Genomic DNA, 23092 nt, shown 5'->3' on the forward strand with positions numbered 1-23092 from the left:
AACTGTAAATGCTACATAATTAATTTCCTAGCCTACTTTGCATATTTTAAAAGGATGTTAATGAATTACAGACAGTACTGTTCTCTGATAACATTTTATTTAGTATATGGAAATAGCATAGTGCAAATTTGTAAATGGGATGTAAAGACTCCATGCTATCTTGTTTTGGTCCCATTTTTATCTGCCTATGAGTCTATACTTAAACTATGTTGTTTACAGATATTTAATAAAAATTCTCAAAGAACAGTACTGTCTGTAATTCATTGGTGTCCTTTAAAACTATGCCAGCAATTCCAACTATTCCTTGGAAAGACTCTTTTAAAGAGTTTTTCAGTATTGATGAATTATCTTTTGTGCTCTGAAGAATGTGAGGTCACACCATTTTTTAATAGAGCAATAACCCATATAGGACATTTTGCAGAGTAGCAAAGACTGCTGCTGTCACGCTACCTAGTCGCAGTCCAGTACAAAGGGAAAAATTGAAAAGGTCTTCATTAATACAGTGTTTACTCTAGAAATCCATTAGTTTAATTTCTGAAGTGCATCTGGTTTGACCTTTTACAAAGACCTCAGTTGAATTTATTCAAGAATCTCTGTTTCGCTACTTCAAGATTCTGTATGGCTTCTTCTGTGTTTTAAGGCGAATTTTGATTTTGTGTTATTTTGTGTTATACATGAATGAAGGAGAAATATTGATAACATAGGCAACAGAAAATAAATGAAGTTAAATAAGCTGCTAAATGGTAGGATACTATTTAGTTCCAGAAATTATATAGAAAATTATTTTATAATATCTGAACATGGTCATTGTATGTCAGTGTAAATGTACGTTTGCCAGAGACAGAAGTCCAGGAAAAGCAGAGCTAATATGAATCTTCTGTTTGTTCTGATTTGCTAGTTACTTTCCAAAAATCCATTAGAAGACAGTCACATCATTTAATTATCTACCAGGAATAGTGCTGAACTGTTCTGACAGAGGTTTGAGGAGTATTTTAATAATGCTTTCTCAAAGACTTTTTAGAAATTGTGCACTTACAGTGTCATATACAATTACAGGATGTTTTAAAAACTCTTTCTTATGCTTTGCTGCATCCTAGAATATTTGAAGGACTGTTGTGGTTTAGTCCCAGCTGGCAGCTCAGTGCCATGCAGCCACTTGCTTACTTTTCCCAGGCCATTTGGGGGAGAGAATCCGAAGAGTAAAAGTGACTTGTGGACTGACATAAAGACAATTTAATAGGGAAAGCAAAAGCCATGCACTCAAGCAGAGCAAAACAAGGAGTTCATTCACCACTTCCTGTGGGCAGGCACATATTCAGGCATCTCCAGGAGAGCTGGGCTCCATCACTAAGGGTGACTTGGGACAACAAATGCCATCCTCCTTCCTTCTTTCCCCAGCACTATATAAGCTGAGGGTGATACATATGGAATATGTATGGAGTATCTTTGTAGTCATCTGTGGTCAGTTGGGGTCAGCTGTCCCAGCTGTGTCCCCTCCCAGTTCCTTGTGCACCTCCAGTCTGCTTGCTGGAGAGGTGGGCTGTGAAAGAGGAAAGGCTCTGTGCAAGAGCTGCTCAGCAGTAACCAAGACATCCCTGAAGGTTCAAACCTCTGTTCAGCATAAACCTAAAATATAACCCTATACTAGGTACTATGAAGATTACCCAGCCAAAACCAGCACAAGTACTAAGTGAATTTGGAAAAGGTAATGAATTGTTTGTTTTTTATTTTTACTTTGATAAATATATTGTAAATGCTGATTGAAGCTGATAAAAGTGAGTAAGTGGATCCTGTTTTTTACCTACAGGATTTGCAGATGTTGATTTTATGGCTTAATGATGCATGTTATGGTCTGACCATGAGAGGGAGCTTGTATTTCATGAACAGAAAAGTTACTCTTCTGTTTGTACATACAGATATTTCATTTGCTTTTGGTCCTTTGTTTTTAAGAAATGTTTATTTGTTTGCTTAAATATTTTAATACAGTGAGGACTGCACTGTAGTACAACAGTCAGGTGACATGGAGTACAACTAACTTAATAATTTTCTTTAACTTCAGTTTGCATAAATGACATTTAGTCTAATCTCTTTGAACTGATTTCCCAACAGTCCACACTAGAGAGTGAGAGAAATGGAAAGCGAGTCATACTGTCCATCTTCTTCTCTAGATGCATTACAGCTTCACTCAAGCATAAACTTACATTGCCATCATACCAAAGCAATCTGACCCCTTTGTGCAGCCACATGGAGAATTCAGCTGTGGTAAAATTAGCATCTTTACCTTTGCCAGCTAATTTTTAGCCTATTCAGCTTGCCTATGAAGTTTACTGTGTAATATAACAAACTATTGGCAGAAAAGATAGAAGCAGTGGCAGGCATGGGGCTGGAGAGGAACTGTCTATTCTGACAAGGATGATAGTTTATGAGTTTCTTTAAAAACTGTGAAACCACACATTTAGCATGCATTTGAGGGTGAATTGCATTGCCCTTCCTTCAGGCAGCCTAGGGAAATGGTTTAATTCAGTTAATTTAGTTCACTTTAGTTACAGATGGCTGAAGCTACAATAAATGAATTTTGTTTCTTGTCAGTTTTTCTTAGGTCATTTCACATGATGAAAAAATTGGAAACTCAAAGGTATTGTAATTTTCCATTCGAACAAGTGATTTGTACAAAGTGAACAGAAAGTTCAAATTGCTGCTGTTTATTTAGGTGAGACTGGAAGTATTCTCTGAAGTCATACTGATAACAAGGACAGCAAATGCTTTTTGATTTTAATATACTTTTTTTCATGTTGTGCTGCCAAACACTGAATTGCAATAGCTCTAGTAAATAGCTCACTAAAATGAAGCAATATGCTTATTGTGGTTTAAAAGAAGGTACTCTTACCCTTTTCTTTTCATGATCATAACAAACTTACAGGAAGTATTAGAATGGATTGAAGCCAGTATAAGAAGCCAGTTTTATTAGGAAGTTCTACTTACACTTTTTTCAGTTTAGGACTTAGCCTTCACATTGTCACCATCTTGTAAGGCTTACCTTATGTACTGACATATGTGCACAAAGTGGGGATTGCCTGGTCCAGCTGCTCCATGGATCCTACTCTAAGAACAAGCTTATCTTTCTTACATATATATATATATATATATATGTGTGGGGTGATGGAGAGAAACAGAACAACCCATGCATACTCCTGATGAGTGCTTGAAATAACAGTACGCTTGCTGATACATGGCAGTGGTCTGGGACAGTGACAGCTCACTGTAGAAAAACCTAACTAATATAAAACCAAGGAGCAGTGGAGGAACTATGGGGAAATTGGCTTGACTCTGGCTTACCTTTTTACCCATCTCTTAGAAAACCCTAAGAACTTAATAATTTTAGTATGGCTTAACATGATAGTTCTAATGGTAAATTATCTATGCTCAGCTTTTCTTCATTTCCAAGTATAAAGTAAAAAAAAAATGAATAGGAAGACAGCATACTGTTTCTAAATTATAAACCTTTTAATTGAAGGAACATGGTTTTGAGACAAGCAGAAATTAATAGTCTGGAAGTAAACATACATATGTATCAGGTTTCTGTATCTAATGAAATATTGGGAAAGAAGATGGCTATTGGTATTACGGAATATGGCTCAATTTTACTATGAATTGTTATGTATTGATCTAGCTGTTCAATTTTTGAGCTTTTCCCATCTAAAGTGGTTCTGAGTGAGCTTCATATATCACATTTCCATTCTAATTATAGGGAAAGAGTTGTCTAATGGATTCAGCTGCATCCAGTGTAAGAGGCAGATGACATTCAGTAATTTTGACATTATAAAAATGAGGTACAAAATGATATTACAGAGTACTTCAAACTGCATGAAAGGCAGTCTGAAAGCTGTCCAAAAATTTGTTCCAGGAAGTCATTGAGCTTGTAAAAATATCTTTAACATTTCTAGGGTATACTTTGAAGCTGCAAACATCAGCCTGAGGCAAATAAAGGAAAACATGGATTTTGTTTGATTTTTTAGTCTAAGTAGTAATGATAATGTCTGGAGGAAAGATAGAGGATACTCATTTGTCAAGACCCCTGGGCACTGTCTGTCTATTTTTCTCATCACTGGCCTCTAATTTCTTTCAGTTTAGGTAATACCCACCATCAGCTTTAGCTTTTGTGTATTTGCCAGTCGACAAATCCACTTATATGCTGTTTCACAAGCCTAGAACTTTCTCTTGCCCACAGCATCCATGTGTCCTTTCCAGTTTCTGTTAAATCCCTTCTTATGGCCACTTCTTCAAAGAGCTTCATAGATATTAATAGCATTACATTATCTTGAAACCTTCCTGTGCTCTCAAGGAACCATTTCTCTTTATTTCAGTTTTTCCCCTCCACTTAGATTTCTGTTTTCATTATTTTTGAAGAAGGAAACATTGTGTTAATTATGTTCACAAGTTATCTTAACCAGTAAGATGTCACACTTCCTGTACACGTCAGTTTCTACAAAACTGGGGCTATCTGTAGTCCCAGCAAGCCCAGTGTCTTGAGCCTATGATGTTTAATACATCTCTGCCATGACAAAGCTGTGTGAGAAGTCTGATGCCCATGAGAACATGTGAGACACACACCTACACACACGTAGATCTGTTAAATTTAAAACTGCAGTCTCTATCTGCACGCTTTTCTCTTCTGACCCAGGTTTTTATTGTTTATTCTTGATTGGAATTGCCAGCTATGAAAGAGTATTTTGGAAAGACAAATTGAACAGATAGCAAACAAAGACATTTTGCACAAAACAAAGGCATGCAGGCCGGTGGGTCTGTTCAGCAGGGTAAAGTGCAGGTGCCTAGCTGTCCCACCCAATTCCCACAAAGTTGCAGCACTGTGTGATCAGTCTGCCCTGCTGAGATCCCTGGGCTCAAGTCCCCTGATCAGAGGCATATTGGCAAATCTCTGCTCTGATACTAAGCTCTTACCAGAGTTAGGAGGGGACACCTGGAGAGGTGCAAATCATCAGCAGCACAGATCCTAATTGCAGAGTGTGAGATAAGACTTCATGACCTAAGATATGATGGCAGAAAAATTGGGGTTTTCAGAGGGGGGAAAAAAAAGACTGCTATGCACAAGACTTAGTCAAAACATCATATGCTAGCATAAACCTGGGTCTGGTAAGATTCACCCTTTGCTGGAACTTCAATGTCAATGGGTCCCCCAAATTCTGCTGTTCAGAGAATACGCACAGGAGCCAGAAAGCTGAGTGGGAATTCATTAGAATTGTCTCCCACAGACAGAGTTTTAAATAATACAAGTAAGTCAGGTGTACTTGTGTTGTTTGCTTCCCAATATGATGCTGTTTTTTCCAGGTGTCAGAAAAAGGATGTTGAATATCAAGCAAAAAAAAAAATAAATGGACATACATTGTTTTGTTAAGGGATGATTAAATTTAATGTGATAGGATTGATTTTTTTTTCTCCTATTTTGATTTTAGTTTGGTTGTATGAGTGATCTAGACCTACACTTAGTGAAAAATTGGAAGTTGTACTTGCAAAGAAAAAGAAAAAGCTTAAGGTTTTGCGGATTTTCTGTTTTTCAGAAAAAATCTACACCTTTTTTCAAACATAAATTTTTCATGTTGAAAGTATTTAATCTAAAAAAAAAAACCCATGGAACATAATTCAAAAGTTACACTGAAATTTATTTCCAAGAAATTAAACATTACATTGGGCAGATGAGATGCGAAATAGTAAACTAGGTCAGTGTGGTAGAGTTGTTTTGGTCTGGACTGTAAATAGATAGAAGTAGGAAAAAGTACATTAAAAGTAGGAAATTAGCTCACAGAAGGCAACAGTGATAGTTTAAAATGCAAGCAAAAATCACCAGCATGCCTGATATGGTCTCTAATGCTGGCATGTAAATCCAGTGCCAAAACATGGAGCTTTCACTTCCCAAATCTCCTCTGGTCAGAGTGGAAAATTACCCAAATACAAATAATAGAATTCACCACAGAATACTGTTTTAAATTGAGAATTCTGTTGCATACTCAGAGTTTTCCTGAAGTTTCCCACACGTCCAGTGAGAGTGACTCCTGAACAGTGCTAATGTTGAGTTTCCATTTTGATAGCAAAATTGGACAGCATGAACATCTTTCTAATTGCTATTATTTAACTGACAACTGCAAATATTTCACATTAAATATTATATCAATTTTCATATGAAATAATATATACCTCTGAAGAAATAATATGTACCTTTGAAATTAAGTAGAAATCTCCCTGTCTTTTAGTACTAACCATCTTGTTTCTTTCATGTGAAGGAGCCATGACTAAAATTATATTTCAAAGCACATTTTAAGCATTATATTATGTAGTATCTTTGTGTTTATATACTTTTCTGCTCCTGCCAGAGACTATGAAAAAGATATTTCAAGAAAAGGGGATCATGACAGGAGAAGAAAGGGCTTTTAAACCACATCTGACCTTCATGAAGTTGTCAAAATCAACAGAGCTACGTAAGCAGGTGAGCTCACATTTCACACAGCTCAGCAGCAATCTAGAAAGTTTAATTTGGACATTGACAGTGTTGTTTATGCTGTAGCATCATATTTGATACTTCATAACCAGCTGAAGAGGTAAGACTTGAATACTTGGTTTATAAAGAAATAATTAATGTATCTACCGTATAAAGAGTCCTGCACTGTAATTTACCACTCTTGATATTCTTGGTGCAGTAATATTATGGTCTGTTTTCTGTAGGAAAATCAGGCAAGACCAAAGGATAGAAGGGGTAGATTGTATGCATGCACTTTGTTTGCTGAGTTTTCTTACTGTATAGGAGAAAATGAGCAAATAAGCAGTGGAATTTCTGTTTGGATTATGTATAGCAGGCAGGCTGTTAGTTCCCTTATATGCTGTTAGGATATAACAGCTTATAGGCTGTTAGTTCCCTGAATATGCTTTGGTGAATTTTAGAGTCATGAGGAAAAACTGTATTAATACATATATATAATATATCTCTCTTGCAGGCAGGTATTACTTGCCTATTTATTAGGTTTTTTTTACAAAATGCAAATATATGAAAATAGGATATAATTGTGATTAAAATATAGAAGCAATACTAGTGTAGCTGTTTTTTATTTCATACTAATTTAATTGTAGTACTGTTTTGTTTAACACAAGGTATAAGTTCATACATTTTTTTACTGACATTGTATAGAATGTTTTATAAGATTATTTAACATTGGCTAGGAGAATCATTTTCAGGAAAAATATTTAAAATAAGAATTAATATACATAAAGATAATATTTTAAGTTGATTTTTCCTTAATAGTGGGCATTTAAAAATACTGTAAAGTTTAATAGAAATCTCTCTAAAAATTCTGAAGATGCATGTTTCAATTAATTAGTATTTTAAAATTAGCAGAAAGAAGGTAATGAGAATTGAGATAAATCAAGAAAAATTGAGGGTATGCATACTTGCTGTAAAATAGAAATAAGGACTTATCCACAGGATGCAGGTGGTATATGATAGGTATTAAATTTGTAAACTTACAGAAGCTTTTGCTTGAAATGACAGTTGGGTTTTTAAAATGCTAATTTTAAAAATACATAGATCTCATAGAGTATCACATTTAACTGGTTAAAACATAGGAGTTAATCAGGGTGGAGTTTTTGCTATTCTGTATTTTTACTGTTTTTTGGCTGGTTGGTTGTTTCATTTACATTTATCTACTTCAATGAAATATTAGCCAGGATACACCCTTTCTGTGTTCTGATATTCACTGCTGTTGACAGAACCAGGTCAGTGTCATTCCAAATCATCTTCCTGAGCCCTCCATAATGCTGGATAATGCATATGACCTACTGTATGGAAAGATACTCTGTGTTTAAAATCTGTACATTTTCTGTTTAAAATCTGTACATTTACATCAATTTAGTGTCAGGCATAAGCATCAATCTTTACTATAATTTTTTCTTTCATTGTGTTCCTGCATTTAGTTAGTTTCATGCATTTATAGAAAACAGTAAATAAAAATGTGTATCATAAAAGGATTAATTATTTTGCACTACATTTTAATATGATGTCCAATTGCATTTTCAGATCATGCAACAATATGAAAAGCAAGAAAAGGGAAGTGGATGAAGGTTACATGAGCAAGCTTATAAAAGAGCATATAGTACTGAAGTAGTTGACTATAGTTCTCAGCCATAGCTTTATAAGTATATTAATATATTTCTTCAGTGTAAGCTTCCTTATTTGAAACAACATTCTGTTAAGTCACCCTCCTCTCAATAACATCTAAATTCCACCAAAATGATATTTTGGGGAAAAAAAAACCCCTGTTTTTTAAACCCTAATATAGCTTCAGGCATTTTGAAATGCATATATTCTGAAGAGATTTTAACTTTCCCAAAGTTAAAAATTGTATTTAGAAAGGAAAGAGTTTGAGAATTCAGAACTCATAAAGATCTCAAGAAATCAGGTTTTCACTTTGAAGGCACATCATTAAGCTAACAATGGTAAATCTAAAAACTTGGAAACATATTAATAAAGCATGAAAAAGATGTGAAATAAAGTGGATTAGAAAAGAGTTATTTGGTTTACTGTACTGCCTCCAGCTTCTCAGACTAGAGGACTTTATTTACTTATTCAGAAGTGGGACCAACTCATTCTTCATGCTTAGGTGGACATTTCCCAGATGAGATGTGCCACTAAAATCTTCCCCAAAAACGGGAGGCATAGTGTGCTCCTGGATGTCCTTGTGGAAGGGAGGCAAAGGGATATAATTTACTTGCACATGTTCAGCTATTTCCAGAATTATGTGAATGATAAGAATCCTGGGTATCATTCTCTTCTATGCAAAAGACCTAATGAAGCACAACAATAGAAGCAAGTGGAGTTTTGCATTTTAAGATAACTTTTTTGTTCCTGCTTCCCTCACTCGTCCCCTAAGTTGCCACCAGTCAGTCACAAGCCCTGTGTTTTCCATTTGTCTAGATTCCTGTTTATTTCAGGGTGTGTTGTGAGGTGCTTCATAAATGCTGTGTGATGTTTCAAGGTCCTTTGATACCTAGTACTGCCAGAACTGCAAATGCTGTGAAAAGAAAGTTGTAAGTAGAAGACGACTGACAGCTAAATTGCTCTGATGGCATCTGCTTAATTAATAGATCCCTATCAGAGTATATCCTTAGCCTAGACAGTGGCTGACAACAAAAAATGCCAAAATTATAAATTATTAATCTTTTGTATATTATATTATTTTGTATGGTGTATCTTTAAGATGCTTCATGTATAGTTAGTAAAAGAGAATATATTATTGATAAAAATGTTTGTATTTGCAACACTTCCGAGTATTGTTCAAGGCCTGATTCACTGTTGCCATTCACTTCAGTAGTAACATCACCATGATACCAGATATTACACAGACAGTATTATTATGATTGCACTGGAAATAGCATTAGATGCACAATTCAGTAACTTATTATTGTTTTTTTTTAATGTAAATTATGTGAAACTTCTGTCACTTTCCAATTTCATGCAGAAATAACATAAGGTACTTATTTGGTAACAATAATAGTTTCCTTCATCATCAAGGAGGAAATCCCACACTGAAACAAACCCAAAGCAGTGTTTCCAATTTCAGATCTTTTTAATGTATGCTGATATTCACCTTTTGGCTATCTTCAGCCAGATACACCACATAACATGTTTAATACAGATAATTATGAAGGGATTTAATTGTTTTAAGCGTAAATTTTCTCTCAATTTATGTGACATTAATATTTTTGGCTTCTTGAAATGACATATAGATGACAGATGTAGTATGTCTTTTATTTGCCATAATGTAAGCAGTTAGAGCAAGTTTTGGCAGACAATAAGCTATCTAATATCTCTTCTGTCTTATTTACATGAGGAATGTCAGGCACTTGCCTGGCTGCAGGAAAAGTTATTGCTTTGGTAGTATTTAATTTAATTAATGACTCTTGCGTCATTAATTTGTTAATGAATTTTTCTTGCATATACATACATAAAATACTGTGTTCGTTAAAGATCCTCTGCATGGCAAGAGAAGTGAAAGAGAATCCTCTCTTTGTGTGGTATTAATCCTCAAATGTTAATAACTGTAAATAGAATAGAAAATGTGAATTTCTCTTACATTCCCAGATTTGTAATTTTGTCTTTTTTTATACCCATGTGGCATAAACACATAAGTATGTATGATACAACTGTATCATACAGGACCTTAAAGAACAGAACAGTTCTCAATAAAACCAAGACACTTCTATTTACCAGCCCTCACTGAATCTGACCACTGGCATTCTTTTCGTAAAAACTCCTGCGATCTCTGGCATTCAGACAGAAAAGCCAGTATAAGAAAAGCTACAGAGCCATTAAATCCCTCTGCATTGCCACTTACCTGCCTCTATGTCAGTGGTTTGTATTGTGACAACTGTTGTTGTTGAGACACATTTATTTGGAATCTTTGATGCTGATCTTAAAATGGTTGAAATCATCACTTTGGCACAATATGAAAAAATAACCATGTTCCTTTAGTAGTCTTCTAAGACCAGTAGAAATGTGCTGTGATTTTTCTACACTATATTTTTTTTAATCTGAAGTTCCAACAGCAGGGACAAAAAAATGCACAAACTGGGTGACCCAACAGCTGAAGGAGGTTCTTACCTCTTCCTACACCATATTGCAGGGATATGTAAGTACTTGGTTTAAACAAGAAGGAGACTGTTACAAGCTAAATGTCCTGTGAGGTGTTATGTCACAGTGATCATTCTTTAAAGTACCAGACTCTCCATGGTCCATATGCTGCAGTCTATGCATTTACACAGATCCTTGCTACAGGACTGTGGCTGCAGAAGGCAACACCTCTTTAGACATGAACTCTTCCAAGTCCACTTGGGGATCATCAAGGTCTATACAAAGAAACTTTTCCACAACAGACTTGCATTTTTCCATCCTATCACCTTTTGAAGGATGATCAAGATGTTTGATAGGTTTTCCGTTGCGAATCAGTTCTGATACTTCCACTCCTCTTTCAATAATTTTGGCTGGCATTCCTGCTAATGCAGCAATATTGGCAGCATGACTAATGGTGGACATGCCCTGTTTGATCTGATAGAAAAATATCAACTCCTCTCCATCCTGATGTGTGTCCATGGTCAGGTACTCCAGAAGAGGTGTGTCAGGCAGGAGTTCTAGCTGCATTAAACTGTGAAAATTAGTGGAGACAAAAACCTGTGGACACTGTGTTCCTTGTCTGATCCAGTACCTCAGGACAGCAGCCAGAAGGGCCAGGCCATCCAGTGTGTTGGTCCCTTTACCAAACTCATCAATAAGTACCAGGGACCTCTCTGTGGCATTGTTTACAGCCTTGGCAACCTGGTTAAGATCAATCATGAATGTGGAGAGACCTACAGAAACTGATTCCCTACTGTGGATTCTTGTGTAAATCCCATCAATTACTCCAATCTCTGCCTCTGCTGCAGGGACGTAACTGCCAATTAGAGCCATGAACACTATAAGACCTACTTGCTTTAAGTAAACACTCTTTCCAGAAGAGTTGGGCCCTGTGATGATCTTTATTCGTCTGGTAGCCTCGCCGCTGTCCACAGGATTGGCCACAAAAGTCTTTGCACATAGTTCCATGAGTGGATGTCTTCCATCCTTGATGTGGAAGCCGTGGCGGTGAGTAAAGCGGGGTCGGCAATAGGCGTTCTCCCGGGCAATCGCTGCCAAGGCTAGCAGCACATCCAGATGCGCAGTGTACTCAATCACACTGTTAAGCACTTCAGACTTCTCCAAGATCCTTGTCTGCATTTGGTGCATGATGAGTGTTTCCTGGTCTCTGATCTCACAGTGCAAGTCACCCAGCAGGCTGTCTAGCTCCTTGGTCCGGGCACTTCTGTAGTGTAGTTTATCCTCTGACAAGAACATGAAGTCCAAGCCTTCAATTTCGAAGTCAGTCTTATCCACCATATTTGGTAGGCGTGGAATGGAGAGAAGGAACCCGATCAAAGGAATGTAGATCACAGAACAGGAGGGAATATGATTGTCCAAAGTCTCCAGTTCTTTTCGTGCCACTTCTGTAAGGAAGTCTGACAGTCCCATCAGCTTTCGTTTCTTCTCATCAATTGTGGCATCTACATTGGGTCTAACAGTGAAGCGGTTCTCTGAGAGGCTGCCTTCAAAGTCTACCACTTTGCTGATTAGGTTAGCAATATAGTGCAGATCATCAGTGAAGACACGTGAAATAGTCTGGAAAAGTTCGATAGTGTTGGGCAGAGAACGACACGTGTCTCTAAGGCACACTGCATTGTATGCTGTCTTATACAGTGCTTCCCAGTCACCAACTTTTGTGTTGGAAAGAGTCATTCTCTTTAAAATAAGAGGCACATTTTTAATGTTCTTAAGGCAGTTTTGAAGAGTGAGGACTGTTTCATGGTTCTGAGCAAGCAGGAAGAAGTTGATAACATCCAGCCGTTTGTTCAGCTCTGTTGGGTTCCGGGTAGGTCGTGTGAGCCACAACCTCAGCAGTTTTTCTCCCCATTTGCATCTGCAACGGTTCAAAATTCCGTATAAGCTGAATCCTTCTTTTAGTCCACTGGATAGCTTGTACACAGAAGGATGGATATCACTTTTAAATATCTGCAGGACACAGTAAGTGTCTTGGTCCATATTCACAGTATCTGACAGCACAAATTTTTTAAAGGCCAAAACAGGAACTGCTATACTGCTGTCTTCAAGTTCAACTCCAATCCTTCTTCTGTCTAGAAACTTAAGAAGGCCCCCTAAGGCTCGTATCATGAGCGGACTCTCAAAAGGGATGATTGAAGACAAATAGAGAATTTTCTCTGTGGCAGTCATATGAGATGGGATAAATGGAAATTGCCTAGACAGAATCCGTTGCTTGCCGACTTCTAGACCAAAATCTATGTTAGGAAACAGGACAATTTCCGGTTTTCCTTTGTCTTTATCACCAGCAGAAGCTGTTAGGTTGGTCAGGAATTTGGCAATATTCTGGTCCTGTTTTGCACTGGTCACTATGCATTGAGGGTTAAGTTCCCCAATTACTTTTTGCAGTAGCTTGAGGTCTTCATTATCAGGTATCTCAGGCATGAAGTAGACTGAGCAATCTTCTGTATCATAGTAAGTAATTGCCAGCTGCCCTGCATACCACAAAACTGACATATGTGTCTCCGAGCTCTCCTGCTCCTCTTGCTCGGGCCCAAGTGGCGGTGGCAAGGCACAGCTCGTGGCTGATGTGGCACTCATTCTGTTGGCAAGAGGTATTTTTATTCACAACTCATCCAAAATGTCCTGAGAGGTAGCTTCAATTGACAGCAGGAGGTTAACACTCACTCTTCCAGCCCTGGAGAATCTAAGATGCTGCCGGGAATTAACTATAAATGTTCAAATGAAAAGACACAGCCACGGTCAGCTTTCAAGGAAAGTGTAACAGAGCTAACTACCAGCACTAGTTTTAGTTTTTCTTTGTGTCCTAGATTTTTTTAAAAGTATCTATGTACACCCAAGTACCCCTAAAAATACAGTAACATGCACAGACATGTAGCTGACCGTGGCACTCTCAGCAGTGCATACCCATAGCCTGGCCATCATTTCAGGGTCGCAGCCCCTTATTTACGCTGCCCCATCACACAGCACGAATTTCTTTGCGAGCACATAAGGGATCGGGCATACCAATCCCTGTCGGCACCTCACTTCCAGTCCTCTCCCACTTTGCTCGCTACTCACCTCCGCGCCTCCCTGCCGCCCCAAACCCTTGTGCCGTGCCTTTCCCTTCCTCTCCGGGCGGGAGCTCGGCTCTCCGTCGGGAGGGCCCGTCGGGAGGCCCGGACCCCTCCCTGCAGCCGGGCCGCGCCCACAGGGGCCCTGTGGCGGCTGGGAGGGGACCCTCGGGCCCCGCCTGGATGGAGCGCCCCAGAGCGGGGCGGGGGTGGTTCTGGCGCAGCTCGGAGCTGCTCCCGGCTCTGCTACCTGCGCTGTCACCACTGGAGCCTTACCGCCCCTGGTCAGGGGCCGACTGTGCCAATAACCACGGGAGCTGCGTGCGGTTCAACTGCTGCACCTTCCCAGAGACACGGGGAGAAAAAACAGACATTGCAGGGCTGCCAAAGGCGTTCTTCTCGTGACGTGTCTCTCCAGGCCCACGCTACACAGCCATGTCCTTTACAGGCATCATCCATTACAGGGCTTCCTCGATGGCAGATGTCTTCCTCCTCCCCTTCCAGCACCTAATGCTTCAAAGTGGCCTCTCGAGTACTCTTGTTTCTCACCCTCCCCCATTATAGCTTACCTTTATTATCAGCATCTGTACTATTCCCGTGTGGTAACAACTTTTCTCTTGCAACTCCCCTGCTCCAGACCCTTTCATTTAAGAAATGAGCCATGACCTTCCCATGTACCTGCATCGCTTCATCCTTTCACATGTCACTGCAAGCTGCACTCCAGAAATTGTTCCAGTTACTACAAATATCAGTTTTCCCATGGCTGCTTTCCCAAATGCCTTTCAGTGGTGCATTACAAGCACAACTCAATTCTTGAGCATTCAACATTTGATTCTCACTTTAACAACCTGTCTTTGACAAGCAACATCCCAAACTCTTGTGAATGGTATTTTCTTATTGGAGCATGAAGTTGTGATGTTTGTATTTTCTTCATTTTCTTCCAGAAGTACTCAAGGCTTCACATTTTGACAAGTGTTCTCGTGGCTAAAAAGGTCTTTTTATATTACTAATTGATGTCTAACTGTATTTTCAAGAACTGTCAGCGAAAAAGCAAGGAACGATGATTTAATGTCAGAATAACCTTAGTACATAAGGACTAGTCTAACCATAGAATATAAATTTTTAAGTAATTAGTGTGAGGATGGAATAAATGTAGACTCCCAAATTTCCATTTCCTGAAATGAAAATCATCCACCACTAGATGTCATCATTTCAGAGATTAAGGGAATGAAAAGACATTTGACCTTCACTAACGTAGACTTTACTTTTCACACTGATGAGCTACCGAGAAAGCACGGGCAAACGGGACTTTGCAGCTGTTGGGGATGTAAAGCCGAGGGTCCAGGATGCTGGCAGGCTGACTGTGCAAATGCATGGGGGGCATGCAGGGGTAGAGGTTGGGGCAGAACACAGAACAGGAGTGGCCGGTGTGGGCTGCAAAAGGGGCCAGTCCTGTTTAAAATGAGGCTGGTGGGTGCACTCCAACAATCAATCCAACTGATTGCTTAGGGGCAAATGTTTGTATCCTCCCCAAACTGTGTGTGTGGGGGGGAATGCAGGTGCTCACAGCCAAACCTCAAGCTGGGCCAGCCAGCAAGTGCAAGACCCGTGGGCTCAGTAAGAGGCTGGCAATCTGGGCAGGGTGCTGGGGGGACAGAGGAGCCATGACAGTGCTTCAGGAATGCTCAGACGTGAACATGGAGAGAAAGTCATGTGCATCCTACTCTGCTGACCTTTGTCCCTGCTAGGAGAGACCTGCACTTGTGTCTCCTGTGAGCCCCATGTGCAGCTGCTGATGAAGGCAGTGGCAGCCATGTAGCCAGCCTTGTCCATGTCCTTTGAGCATGGGTGTGTGTTTCTGGGAGGTGATAGCAGCATGTACATCTGTCAAAGACTGAGGCTCCCACACACTGGACTGGATTCCAGCAGCTAGGCAGTAGGGAGCACTGGGCTGGAGCTGCAAGAAGCTCCTAATATTCCTTAGCATAGAGTAATGCCATTTAAATAACAATCAGCATTATTGGGAGGTAGATTGAAGGAGAAAATACTGAATTTCTACAGAGATCATATATTTTTATTGATGATGCAATGGAAACTCTTAAAATAACTACTGAAATGATGTTTTCTGAAAATAGCCTAGTAGAATATTTATTATGTTCCACTTCATAGATGCAAAACTGCATAATGATTCCAATATTGTAAATCCCCATAAGTTTTTAGATTTACTGACATTAAAGTCTAGTGCTAGTAAAATATGACCATTTTTTTCCTGTGTGATGATTTTAATGGCTTAGAAAACTGCCCTTGATGATCATTTGAGATTCTTCCTTGTAGCAGCATGCCCAGCAGTGACAGCAAGAATTATTTCCAGTTACATGTTCCGTGAACACTGTTGGAAGTTAAAGCAGTTGTAGCATTGTTTATGTCTATTTGCTTCCTACAGGACTGAAAAGGAAGTGGTAGAAAGGAGAATTAATGACACTTTTATTTTATTGTTAACTTCTGCAGTAGACAGTGCTTCCCTAAAAGAAGATTTGGCTCATGATTAATTCTGTATTCTCTTTGCATCTTGAAGTAATTTTCCATATTAACTGTACTTATTGTTAAAATGAAAACTATAGAAATTAAATATGAAAATTCAGTCTCCAAGTAGAAGGCCTAATTGAATTTTATGTTGCTTTTTAAAGGTGAAAAAAATTGACTCTAGTCTGTATGAAGATTTCAAAAACCATTATTTTGGAGATGAGATCTTGCACCGCTTTGATCTTTGCTCCATGTTGAAAAAAAAGCAACCAAATGGTTACTACTACTGTGAGTCCTCTATTGTTATTGGTGAGTACATTTTAATTTTCTTCTGGTCAGTTGCATCTCTGAGTTATATGTGCAAAAAGCCACTTTTTCTGGGGTGTGTGTTAGGCAATTCTTGTAAGATCCATGGAGTCTGAAAGAAGTCTCTCCCTCAGCCTTGGCTCTGCAGGAGCTCTGTGAAGTGGTTCTCATGACAGCTAAAGTTTATGTTCAATTATCCATCTCCAGAATCCTGTTCCATTTCTCATCCTAAAATGAGTGTTTGAGATAAGTGAGATGTATCACTCCTCAGAGCTGTTCATCTCTCTGTTGACTTTAAAGACGGGCTGTGTGACTAAGTCAGATTAGACACAGTACTTATAGATGATTAAAGCTAAGTGAAATGTCTCTGCTTTGGCAGAGATTTGACCTTACTTGGACTACCTTCATGTGCAGAGACAATTTCTGTATACCACAGATTTGGTAATAACTCTTCAGAATACCGTAAGACTTTAAACATTGTACAGACACTTTGCTAGATTATTACAATGCTAGAAATCACAGTTGTGTCTTCCTGCTTCGTCTGAACAGGAATACCACTGTTAGAAGTTAGTGCTGGTATCAGGACTACACGTAGGGCTTTGGTGGCAATTGGGTTTCTTGCCTGTGGTAACTTCTTTGTGCCACAGCACTGCTACTGGAAGTGCTTACTGGTCTTGAGGATTGTTCTGAGGACTTTTAATTAAATACTTAAACAGTGCTTTAAATATGCCAGTCACTTCACAAATTCTAGTTGCTGTTAATGTTTTGTTTGTGTTTAGGATCACCTTTATTTAGCTTACCTAAATTGTTACCAAAAAAATCAAAAGCAGAGGAAAAAACTACGGGAAGTGGCAAAACTATTGCAAAATCTAGATCAGTCAAAATCAAAATGAAATATATTTATAAGTATTTATCTATCTATATATCTGCCTTGTATTTATTACCTTGTATTATGTAAGTCTCAATAGTTATGTTTTTCTTTGTGTATGTAAGTATATATATAAAATGTTCTCTGTACATGTTTGTGCATTTAAATACTATTTATATGCCTCCAAATGCTTCAGAGAAAGAGAAATTACAAGATTATTTAACATGGTATAAAATTTTTGATTTGGGTAAAATTGACGCTCTGCTATTTACAAATATTCTTCAGACTATTCTGGAATATGATTAAGGAATTTGGTATATAACTGGTTACAAAAAGAAAAGAAACTGCTTAGTAGTATATTTGGTAGATATGTTTTTCCCAAACATTTGTTTAAATCTGTCTTCTTGAACTTGTCTTCTTACTGACATCTCAGATTGCTAAAATGAGACAGTCCTTCAGCAGTCTTTTGAATATGAATCCTATTAAATGGTTTACAACAGCAGTCAATCAACCAGTATTCAAAGCAAGAATCAGATGCTTGTTTGGCTTTAACTCAATCCCAGTATGACCATGCAAAAAGAATTTATGTGTCATTTTCACAGTCCAAACAGAACTCTGCTTTGAAATATTTTTATATGAGCACTACATCTGACTTTCTCTAGCCATAGAGAGAATGGATGTTCTTCACTGATATTAGATTAAGAAAGGACACAGTTATTATCTCAATTTTTCTCAGTTCTATATGGATTTAGATGCGTCTTGGTGAAATACGTGCATTTAATTTCTTGGTTTTGTACATGTTAATATATATTTATTTAAAGCCAACAAGTGAAGGAAAATACTATATTGGAATGGAGTTTAAATTACTTATTTTTTAACTTCAGAGAAGAAGAATTTGTATTTTAATGAATTTGGAAAATTCCTTTTGTAGTGTTTTAAAATGTGATTTGAGTAGGGTTTTTAGTAATTATAGGTAGCTAGGATATTAAAATAAGGAAGTTAATTTAATTCTATTAATATATCAAAAATAGTGAAATTTGAAAACTACTTAATAGAGACAAAACACTGTATCCAGGTCTAGTTCTTCCTACATGTACATATACACAAGCACTTATCTTTTCCTTGAAGTACACAGAAATTACAGAAACAGAATTTAGTTACCTAGAGTTTAGTCAGAGTTGAGTATTTTGCATTTAATATTTAATAAGATGAAAAGATCTGAAAGGGGATCAGAATCAATGTTAGAAATCCATTCACAACAGAGATTTGCTTACTACCATGTCCTGGCAGCCAGGATGGCCAAGCGTGTCCTGGGGGGGCATCAGGGACAGCATCACAGCTGGGCAAGGGAGGGGATTGTCCTGCTCTGCTCTGAGCTGGGGTGGACTCACCTCCAGTGCTGGGGGCAGTTTGGGGTGCTACAGTGTAAAAACCCAATAAATTATTGGTGAGTATCCAAAGGAGGGCAACAAAGATGGTGAAGGGCCTTGAGGGGCAGCCATATGAAGAGCAGCTGAGGTCACTTGGTCTGTTCAACCTGGATTTGAGGAGACTGAGGGGAGATTCCATTGCAATTACAACTTCCTTGTGAGGAGAAGCAGAGAGGCAGGCGCTGATCTCTTCACTCTGGTGACCAGTGACAGGATCTGAGGGAATGGCCTGAAGCTGAGGTGGAGGAGGTTTAGGTTGTATACTAGGGAAAGGTTCTTCACCCAGAGTGTGGTTGGGAGTGGAACAGGCTCCCCAGGGAAGTGGTGAGAGCACCAAGCCTTATAGAGCTCAAGAAGCACTTGGACAATGCTCTCAGGGGACATGGTGTGACTCAGGCTGTTCTGTGCAGGGCCAGGAGTTGTACTCTATGACCCTGATGGGTCCCTTCCAATTCAGTGTATTCTATAGTTCTATGGCTAATAAGTGTCACAACACTTATCAACTGCACATTTATTTAAAAGTGTGTTTAAAAATAGGGGAACCAAAAGAGATTGATGTGAATAAAAGGCAGAAGTACAATACTCACTGAACTGCATCAGTATGCACCATGGGTAAGCAGGCTTTGACAGAATGTTACAGAGCAGCATTCACTAACTTTAGCAGAGCCTACATCTGCACCAGAAGCTTTCTCTACTGTGTGCTAGCCCCACAGGGTAGGTATTCAGGAGTTAAAAAATTGATGTGATACTGAAGGTAATGTTAATCTTCAAAGTAGAGTTCAGTTTGCTGTTTAAAGCAAACAAAACAGTAAGGCAGCAGTGTCCTTCTTTGGACCACCCACCTAATGGCAGCTGTTGTATGTCACCTCAAATCCCAAAGAAGATGGATGAATGCTGGAATGAGTTGAATTTTCAATATATACTCCTTCACCTGAATGACTGGTCAGTTTTTGATATCGTGGTAAAGATGATCAATAGATCTTCTGACTGTCAGAAGAAGCATTGTGTAAATCTTATGTCAAATATACCTTTAGCATTAAGTATCTCTAATATTTTCAGGATCCATTAATGAAGATTTTTGTAGACTTGTTTCAAAGAAAATTGGTTTCTAGTATTATAATGTAAAATGAGATTATATACACATTAAAGAAAGTTATCACATGCCAAGCTGTTTTCTGTGATGTTTCTTCTCAGTGGCTTGTAAGTTTATACGTCAGACTTTCCCTGTGCTACCTCTGAGGCAGAGGAACTTCAAGGAGTCTGTTTCTTGGTGGAAACGGCCTAGGAAGTTACTGTTACTTTCTGCACAGCCAAAATTCATGTTTCTGAAATGTGCACCAAACTGGAGGTTAAAATACGCTTACCGTCCCCCTTAATCCTTGCAATCTGGCAGCAGCAGTATGGAAAACAAATTATCAGACTACGAACGTCTGTTTTATCTTCATAAAAGCATAATAATATGGTAAAAGGTAATGCTTCTTCGTGCTCAGATAATATCTCAGAGATAACTTTTTCAGTAGCAGAACTCTAGCAGATCAATTTGCTTTTCAGTGGATTTATGTGCAAGTTTGGTGTCCAGTCTGACCTTGTCACCAAGGTCATTATGCAGTCTGTCTGAGAATGGAGACACCTGCAGAAAGTTGTTCTTCTGATCCTAAAAAGAGTTTCTAAGGCAGGATCTAAAAAGTGTCTATGATAGCCAAGCTGTGAGTATAAGATAGACTGCTTGAGCAGTTGTTAATATTTGTTAATTAGCTTGGTTGCTAATTCCATATATGTGTATATATAAAGATACAAGTTTTCAACTAAATGGCAAAAAGATGCATTATATTTTCAATCTTTAAGTTTCTGAGGGAGGTCAGTAACAGGGTGCACAGAACATGTTGCAATAAAAAATAATTCTTGCCAGTTGCTGGTGTTAGGCTATTTAAACCGTTTAAGTAGCATTTCTGTTGCTTTAATAAACTTGAATAGGCTTTGGGGTGCAGTTAATACTTCCACATTACACTGTACAATGCTAGCCAGGCAGCTGCTCAACACCCATGTCTCAAACAAAGAATAAGGTGCTTCTAATGGTAAATTGCATATGAGCACTCCAGACTGAAGATAAGTTTGTCAGGAATAGATTTGGGAATACCCACAGGGAAGAAAGAATTACAGAAGAAAGGAGAGAGTCATCTGTACCTGAAACAAAAAATAAATATGATAATGTCACTCTACAAAGTCTGAATAATACTGAGAGGAAACAAAAGACTGAAAATAAAGGAATTGGAAACCAATTGACAGTTGGATAGATTGTCAACATCCCTCAGTTTGCTCTTGTTAAAAATGCACTTATGGTGTCAAGCAAAAAAATACAGTAGCATTTCACCTTCATCATCAAGGACGAAGACGTTTCAATTACAGTATGCAATATGAAGTATTGCCAGTTTGTCTGAAAGCTTTTTATAGTGGCACTATCTTAAATTAGAGACTGACATTTGTCTCCTGTAGATGCTCTCCCACTTCTCTGTTTACTGGTGGTTTGATTTCAATGTGGTTGATTTTATTTATATGGCAATTGAGCATTTTCTGAAATTGGGAACAGTAATGGTAAGCAGGTAAATGCTGCTTTAGTTGTCCAGATTCTACACCCAGCAAGATTACGCATACTATGGCTTGCTTTCTTTTCACCTTCCTTCTTAATTGCATGAGAGTGAATCACTTTTTAAAAATAATGATACTTTCTTTAGTTTTAGATGTTATATGCCCTTCTTTGTAATTTCAAAATACCCTTAGGTTTGTTTCTTTCACTTCTTAATTTTCTTTCCTTGCTAGTCTATTTGTAGCCTAGCCTCTACTTTCTCCACCCTATTGGTTTGTAACTGTTTTTGAGATTCTTGCATATCTGTGGCACTTCTCCCAAATTTTAATTAATTATATGGTAGTAATAGTCTTCTGGATAAAAATGTCTTGGGTGGTTTCCCAGGGGCTTTTTCATGGTATTTGAAATTTGTAATTAAGTCACTGCTTGTGTTGAGTTTATCCAGAACTGCTGCAGTCTTGTGCATGCATTGTGTTGAATAATTATTTCCCTAAATAAAAAGCAATAGGTATTACATGCTAAATGGTAAAGTATTTCCCTAAAGCACTGTTTCTCAGCTGAGTCATGTGGTAGAATATTGACTTATAAAATGTTTCTTTTAAACATGGCAGAGAAATATTTACATATTGGTTATTAACCTAGAAGCCAGGCTCTTTATTGACACCAACTATAAAGTAGTGATCCAGGGGTTTCTTATTCACATCAAATATGTTTCGATTTCCTAATGACAACAGAGTGGTGCCCTATTGATTCCTTTTCACTACTCCGGCATTGGAACTTGATGGATGGGCTCTAGCAATGTATCTCGTCTTGTATTGCTCCACTGGGCAGTTGCTTCCATATTTGGTAATTTTCTACTATTGAAACACTGATCATTAGTATCATATTTTTCATAATGAGATAGCATTTTTATATTAGTTTTGTAATACCAGTTGTGACCTAAAAGCTGTATGGATCCTTACTGTGTCTGGATAAGGAGAAGAGGCTAATTAAGAGGGAGCTAACCAGTATGGTTTGAAAATGGAAGTTTTCATTTCAGAATAATATTTCATTATTCTGAGGCAAATTCTAATGTTTGAGCTCTAATGTTGGCAAATGTGTGACAAACTCTTCATCAAACAGTGACAGGGAGCTTCAAAGACAGGAATATGATGTTTAGAATTCAGTCATTTATCTCCTAGTACTGAAAACAAGCAAAAAAACCTTCTCAGTGCTTTCAGTGATAATGAGATTTATTTTTTGTATTTGATTATGAGATTTACTTTATTGTATGGGATAATTTTTGCTACGCTCTTTTTAAAATATCATAATGCAATTGTGTTCAAAAGAATGTTTTGCTTTGTTTTTTAACAGAAAAAGTATTTGAAATGGTGATGTCTTTTTGTGCCAGAGCTGTCATCAGTAGTTGAAAATAAGTCAAAATTAGATTTTCCAAAATGGTTTTCAAAAATATGTGCAAACAGTGGGATAAAAGGGATGAAGTAAGCCAACAGGAAAGCAAAAAATCCTATTTGACGTCAGTAAGATTGTGATTAATAACTGAAAATTTAGTTGAGTATATGAAGAAGGCAGAATTGATTTTTCACAGTGTAACATAGCGTGTTGTAAAATTGAAATAACATCCAGCAGGATTTTACTGTC

General features: G+C 38.0%; 2 protein-coding genes across 2 annotated transcripts in view; one reads left to right on the plus strand and one right to left on the minus strand.

Moving 5' to 3' along the window:
* AKAP7 (A-kinase anchoring protein 7) overlaps positions 1–23092 on the plus strand; it is a 79667-nt gene that overhangs the window by 15769 nt on the left and 40806 nt on the right. The window contains exons 6-8 of the mRNA XM_062488812.1: positions 6387–6499; positions 8995–8997; positions 16428–16572. Coding sequence (XP_062344796.1) covers positions 6387–6499; positions 8995–8997; positions 16428–16572 — 261 coding nt within the window. The remainder of the gene's footprint in view (positions 1–6386; positions 6500–8994; positions 8998–16427; positions 16573–23092) is intronic.
* Positions 10832–13273, minus strand: MSH5 (mutS homolog 5). Its single transcript, XM_062488811.1, has one exon. It carries the CDS (start codon positions 13265–13267, stop codon positions 10832–10834), a length of 2436 nt encoding a protein of 811 aa, XP_062344795.1. The 5' UTR covers positions 13268–13273.

This window comes from Cinclus cinclus, chromosome 3 (assembly GCF_963662255.1).
Source record: "Cinclus cinclus chromosome 3, bCinCin1.1, whole genome shotgun sequence".
Classification (NCBI taxonomy): domain Eukaryota; kingdom Metazoa; phylum Chordata; class Aves; order Passeriformes; family Cinclidae; genus Cinclus; species Cinclus cinclus.

Bases quoted from the DNA above. Each gene is read 5' to 3' on its own strand.
- MSH5 (XM_062488811.1), bottom strand. From the start codon at position 13,267: ATGAGTGCCACATCAGCCACGAGCTGTGCCTTGCCACCGCCACTTGGG.